At 43.7% G+C, this 6,949-nt stretch overlaps 1 protein-coding gene across 1 annotated transcript; it reads left to right on the top strand.

Annotated features, from left to right (window-relative positions):
• The first annotated feature begins 226 nt into the window (after nucleotides 1-226).
• Nucleotides 227-6,339, top strand: LOC144331586 (uncharacterized). Its single transcript, XM_077949152.1, has 3 exons — nucleotides 227-422; nucleotides 4,550-4,676; nucleotides 5,359-6,339. The coding sequence occupies exons 2-3, from the start codon at nucleotides 4,597-4,599 to the stop codon at nucleotides 6,224-6,226; spliced, it is 948 nt and encodes a 315-aa protein (XP_077805278.1). The 5' UTR covers nucleotides 227-422; nucleotides 4,550-4,596; the 3' UTR covers nucleotides 6,227-6,339.
• The last annotated feature ends 610 nt before the right edge of the window (nucleotides 6,340-6,949 follow it).

The following is a 6,949-nucleotide window of genomic DNA, read 5'->3' as shown; positions in this document are numbered from 1 at the left end:
GTATACAAGGTTAAATGCGAATGTCCTCCTTGCGTGGTCAGATCCCAGCGCAGGAAGGACGCACCCCCTATAAACCGCTAGGCCAAAACGGTCATTCTGGCCTCATCCAGCCTCACGTGAGATCGCAATCTCCTGTCACTCTGGGCCTGAGGGGGCGGGGCCTGAAGCCCCAGACAATCAGGGAGCTGGGGTGGGGACCCGTCAATCAGGCGCACCGCCGGAAAGGAGAGGGCGGCTTCCGGGATCCGGCTGGCGGGCGCTTTGTCTCGCCTTCGCCACCGTAGACTCTTCCTGTGAGTCTCCGCTGCTACTTCCTGGTTCTGGGAGGCCCGGTGGCTCTGCAGCAGCCTCGGCCACCCTGTGACCTGCGGGTGTTGGGACATCCTTAGCTGACGCCGGGACACCCGGGAAGCCGAGGAACGGTGAGTGGACTGCGCCTGGCTTCCGGAAGTGGGGAAGAGGGCTGGGTGAAACCTGCTGGAACCAGCCATGGGCTGCGGAACCTGCGGACCGAGTCGCGGCGGCGCAGCCGGGCCTCAGTCCCCTTCTGTGCAGGGCCGGGCCGGGCGGGCAGCGGGACCCCTGCGTCCTGTCTGTACCTGTGGGCGCCACTTCTGCTGGCCGGAGCCCTCTCCGGAACCCCGCGCCCCCCCACCCAGGTAGTGCGGTGACCACGGGAGGGTGATCCGGGAGAGCCCGACCCGGTGTGCGGGGTTCCAGCGTGGGAGGAGCTGTGGTTCATGGAGCTTCCGGTCCCACCTTTCTCCCCCTAAAATTAACCTGAGGCTTTGTTAAAACGTTAAACAGCGTGTTTGAGCAAACGCGATTCATAAACCGAGTACCGCAGTCATGGTTTGTGGTTTGGGGTCCACGGGAGGGGCGTAAATGAGAGGCTTTGATAAGGTGAATGAGGAAGCAAACCATACATATATATACACACACATATATATACATATATATACACATATATACACACACATATATATATATTTTTTTTTCTTTTTTTTTGAGACAGAGTCTCACCCTGTCGCCAGGCTGGAGTGCAATGGTGCAGTCTCAGCTCACTGCAACCTCTGACTCCCGGGTTCAAGCGATTCTCCTGCCTCAGCCTCCCAAGTAGCTGGGCTTATAGGCGCCACCACCACATCCAGCTAATTTTTGTATGTTTAGTAGAGACAGGGTTTCGCCATGTTGGCTAGGTTGGTTTTGAACTCCTGACCTTAATTGATCACCCTCCTCGGCCTCCTAAAGCGCCGGGATTACAGGTGTGAGGCACCTTGGCCAAAATATTTTTCTGTTTCCAAACATTTTACATGAGAGGAAAGCGGAGAATAAATCATCTGACACTCTACTGTAAAAAAAATCTTTGTGCCTCTCTTCTTTTCATCTTTCCTAAGTGTACATATTACCAAAATGTCTTTAGGTTGAGGTCCCCCCATGAAAACCTGACAGGGTGTTGTGTCCTCAGCCACTCTCCTGTCTTTTCCTAGTCCTGGCATTTTAGAACTGTCTGGGGATGACCCAGGATACCCACAGTGGCCATGTCTATTGGAGGGTCTAGTGAGTATCAGCCCCGGGGTCATCTCATCCCCAAGGACAGCCTGAGGTAGGGGGTAGAGTCTCTCAGGGGAGCAGCTGGATGCTCTTGGCCTTAGAGGAATCTCCTGGTATAGTTTCATCTAAAATGGTGACCCCTTAGGGTCATTAAAATTTTAGGACATTAAAATTAATGGACAATACAATGTAATGTCATGACCTACAATGTTAGGTCATTAAAATTATTCCTCCAGCCTGAGTTTTTATTCCTCGAAGACACATTGATGGTTTGCCAATTGGATGCTGATATTGAGAGGAAAAGGCAGAAATGATTTCTGCTCTCTAGCTTGTCTCAGACTTGTGAAGAGAGAAAAACCGTCCCAAAGGACAAGGAAAACCCACCCCAGAGAGGATGCGCAAGAACCTGAATATTAAAATGCACTTAAGGCACACAGGAGTACAAAGAGCAGTGCCAGTGCCTCCTAGGTGGTCATTGAGTACTTTACTGAACAAGATGGGTGTCCTAAGGGATAGAATGGCCTGCCCTGACACTTAGAAAGGTCTGCGTTGGAGTCAGCACTGCCTCTCCCTGAGTTTGTTACCTTGAAAAGGCTTGTCCTCTTATTTGAGTTTCAGGTTTTCACGGACTGTAAGATACATTTTGTCAGTACAGCTTGAAAGATAAAAATACTATTTCCAAAGAGGCTAGGTAAAATGATGTATTTCATTTGCTAAAAATTCGTATTTATTTCTTCCCCAGAGTGAGTGTAGTAAGTTTTAAAGTTCTGTTCTTTTTAAGGGTAATTTCAAATGGAATTGTAGGACTTAGCTTTGTAAATGCTACTGGTGAAATAAAAGTGTGATAGATAAATTGATGATTTATAAAGATTCACCAAAATGTCAGTTCCCCTCTTGTAGCTTGGTGAAGAATTTATGACAGTGGCCACATGTGTATCCTCTTATCTGGGTGTCTGAGTGTTGTTTTTTGTTTTTTGGAGATGCTGTCTTGCTCTGTAGCCTGGCTGGAGTGCAGTGGCGCCATCTCTGCTTACTGCAACCTCCGCCTCCCGAGTTCAAGTGATTCTCCTGTGTCAGCCTCTTGAGTAACTGGGATTATAGGCACCCACCACCACACCTAGCTAATTTTCATATTTTTAGTAAACACAGGGTTTTAGGCCTGGCACAGTGGCTTATGCCTGTAATCCCAGCCCTTTGGGAGGCCAAGGTGGTAGGATCATGAGGTCAGGAGTTCCAGAGCAGCCTGGCCAACATGGTGAAACCCTGTCTCTACTAAAAATACGAAAAAATTAGCTGAGCATGGTGGCAGGCACCTGTAATCCCAGCTACTCGGGAGGCTGAGGCAAGAGAATTGCTTGAACCCGGGAGGTGGAGGTTGCAGTGAGCCAAGATCTTGCCACTGCACCCCAGCCCAAGGGACAATGCGAGACTCCATCTCAAAAACAAATAAACAAACAAACAAACAACAAAAAGACGGGATTTTTGCCATGTTGGCCAGGCTAGTCTCAACCTCCTGACCTCAGGTGATCCCCTGCCTCAGCCTCCCAAGGTGCTGGGATTACAGGCGTAAGCCACGACGCCTGGCCCACTCTATTTTCTTTTTATTCCCTAAATTTTAATATGTTTGAGTTTGTCTGTTCCTTTATCACTTTTTTCTTACATAAAAAAAATTCTGCCTAATCCTTCGTTAAAAAAAAAATCTTTCTGTGACTTCTGAAAGTATTCTGGTTTTATCTTTTGTATTTGAATATATAATAAGATGATTATTGTTCATGGAATAGAGAAGAATGCAATGCATTTTCCCAAGTAGATGCCAGCCTGGTTTGCCTCATATTTTAAAGTGCATGTAATTTATTTTTCTATTCTATAGTGCCTACTCTATCATTCCTCAACTTTCCATATAGATGCTGGGTCATTAAGACTTTTTTTTCCTTTGGTCTGCTTGCTCATCTCTCTGCTAACACTGTGCTGTCCTGAATATTTTTGTTTGAAAATCTTAGAAGTATGTTAGACAAGCCATCACTCTTTTTTTAGATGACTAAAAATGATTAGACATTGGTCATTTTTACTACATATGAAAGAGTAGTTTTTCTTGCCTAAAACCACCTGATTTGGGAATTTATGTGGTTTCATAGGAATAGCATCTGGAAGTGGTGACATTAATGTCATTTTAAAAAGCATGTGTCCTATTTACTCTTATTCCTTTCTGCCTTGATATTGTGCAATAGAAATTTGAAAAATTGTTGTATTAGTATTGTTAAATATCAATTATTGGTTTTATTTACTACTCAATTAAATTTAATAAGCCTATTCTCTCTTGGCGTATACACGTGGAATGGGTTCACTTTCACAGTTAACAAGTGACAGCACATGTAAAATATTGTCTATCAGGGAAATTCATTGAACACTTAGTGTTCAGACTGTGTTTTTGTGTCTGGTTCCCTAAGCACCACTGCAGTGACACAAAATAATAGACTTTCAGCAGAAGAAGTTTTGGAAAATATACTGCATAAGCCATTTAGATGCAGTGAGTCATTCTTAGTACTTGGGTTAGTGGAATCCCTTTCAAAATGTAAGTTCCTAATACAAACAAAGATTGAAATTTGCGAGCAGGCATTTTTAAGAATAAGTAGTCTCAGGACTGATAATATTAACTCACTTATGCACATCAGGTAGGACTTTAGTATGACAGATACTAGAAATGTACAAAGTGAAGTTAAAAGGTAACTCCTAGCAGCATATCGTAATCTTATTCCCTGGATTCTCTAATGAGATGGGTGTTTCTACTTTGCTGTTGCCTTTTTGAATAGTTCAATTCTAGCGTTAGTACTGCTGTGTGGGAGGGAGTATGTGTGAACAGAGTAAGAGTTGTGACAAGTCATAGAATAAATGCTTGGAAATTTTAGAATCATGTAAACAGCTTATGAATTGAGTATACATTCCCAGTGCTCTCAGTCTCACTCATCCTTCTATCCACATGTGTGGAATGTTCTAGGACTCTGTGGCTTTTGAGGATGTGGCTGTGAACTTTACCCAGCAGGAATGGGCTTTGCTAGATTCTTCTCAGAAGAATCTCTACAGAGAAGTGATGCAGGAAACCTACAGGAACCTGGCTTCTGTGGGTAAGAATGACAACACATTTCACTTAATTACAGAAGTATTTCCCTATCATCAGTGCTATTTGTGATTTGGAATGGGGCAAGGGAATGATTTGGTGAATAAATCAGGCATGGGCACTGTGTACAATGAACATGAAATCTAGTAATGTTTCTATAGTTTGAAATAATTCATGATAATTTTGGGCATCTGCATTTTAGGAAAAAATGGAAAGACCAGAATATTGAAGATCACTTCAAAAAACTTGGGAAAGATACAAGATAATTTGCACCGAGGAGAGGAAATAAAGTCCTCTAATGGAATCTTAGCATGTAATGAATTTAAAAACAAGCAATCAAAGCAAATAAGAGTCACTAGAAATTCATTTCCTTTTAGAAAAATTTCACCCAAAATGTAACGTGCATCAGTGTTGCAGTCAGTGTTTGGAAAACAGTTTACTTGAAAATAGTATTACAAAATTGTGTATATGAATGTTACTATTTTGGTCATAGCCATGCAGGTGGTAGCTGTGTTTTCAGTAGTAGCCCATTTACTTTCAAATAATTCAGTCATGGCACAAAAACAAAAACAAAACAAAACAAAAATGCATTTTCCCTAGTATTGGTAGCAGTGTAAGTCGAAGACCTATGAATGAGTAGAAAGTTATTACACCAACCAATAATAATGTGCTTGTCATTTTTTTTACAGAAATCATATGGCACAGAGACTGCGTGAAAGCAAAGAGGGTAGTCAGTATGGACAAGCTGTCAGCCACATTCCAAATCTTGATCTGAATGAGAACATTTCTACTGGATTAAAACAATGTGAATGCAGTATTTGTGGAAAAGTCTTTGTACATCATTCCCTCCTTAATAGGCACATCCTAGCTCACTCAGGATACAAACCATATGGAGAGAAGCAATATAAATGTGACCAGTGTGGGAAACTCTTGGTTTCTGTTCCAGGTGTTAGAAGACACAGGATAATGCACAGTGGAAATCCAGCTTATAAATGTACGATATGTGGGAAAGCTTTTCATTTTCTCAATTCAGTTGAAAGACATCAGAGAACTCACACAGGAGAAAAACCCTATAAATGTAAACAATGTGGTAAAGCGTTCACTGTTTCCGGTTCTTGTCTAATACATGGACGAACTCACACTGGAGAGAAACCCTGCGAATGTAAGGAATGTGGGAAAACACACAGATTTTCTTGTTTTAAGATGCATGAAAGGACTCACACTGGAGAGAGATGTACCAAATGTGATAAAGCCTTCAGCTGTTCCACTTCCCTTCATGACCATGGAAGCATTCATACTGGAGAGAGACCCTATGAATGTAAACAATGTGGCAAAGCCTTTAGTCATTTGAGTTCCCTTTGTAACCATAGAAGTACTCATACTGGAGAGAAACCCTATGAATGTAAACAATGTGACCAAGCCTTCAGTCGCCTCAGTTCCCTTCACCTCCACGAAAGAATTCATACTGGAGAAAAACCTTATGAATGTAAGAGATGCGGTAAAGCCTACACACTCGTTCCAGTTACCTTATGCGCCACTAAAGAAGTCATGATATAGAGGTTGGGTGCAGTGACTCAGCCTATAATCCCAGCACTTTGGGAGGCCAAGGTGTGTGTATTGCTTGAGCCCAGGAGTTCATAACCAGCCTGGATTAAAATAATGTGAAACAACCTGGGCATCGTGGTGAAACCGTCTCTACAAAAAATAAAATAATGCCGGGCTCGGTGGCTTACGCCAGCTACTTGGGAGGCTGAGGCAGGAGAATGGCGTGAACCCAGGAGGCGGAGCTTGCAGTGAGCCGAGATCACACCACTGCACTCCAGCCTGGGCGACAGAGCGAGACTCCGTCTCAAAACAAAAACAGAAAATAATTAGCTGGGCATGGTGGCACATTTCAGTTGTCTTAGTTCTTTTTCAAGGACATAAAAGGCCAGGGGGGGTTGGGGGGAAGCCCTGTGCATGCGGATCACGAGGTCAGGAGATCGAGACCATCCTGGCCAACATGGTAAAACCTCGTCTCTACTAAAAATACAAAAATAGCTGGATGTGGTAGCATATGCTTGTAATCCCAGCTACTCAGGAGGCTGAGGCAGGAGAATCACTTGAACCCAGGAGGCGGAGGTTGCAGGGAGCCGAGATTGTGCCACTGCACTCCAGCCTGGCGACAGAGTGAGACTCCATCTCAAAAATAAATAAATAAATAAAGCCCCTTGAATGTAAGAAATGTGGTAAAACATTTACTCTTTCCCATTCCCTCATAAACATGAAAGAGCTCACACT

The sequence above is a fragment of the Macaca mulatta genome, chromosome 10 (genome assembly GCF_049350105.2).
Source record: "Macaca mulatta isolate MMU2019108-1 chromosome 10, T2T-MMU8v2.0, whole genome shotgun sequence".
Classification (NCBI taxonomy): Eukaryota; Metazoa; Chordata; class Mammalia; order Primates; family Cercopithecidae; genus Macaca; species Macaca mulatta.
The sequence above is the reverse complement of the archived record's forward strand: the minus strand, read 5'-3'. Positions and strand labels throughout refer to the sequence as shown.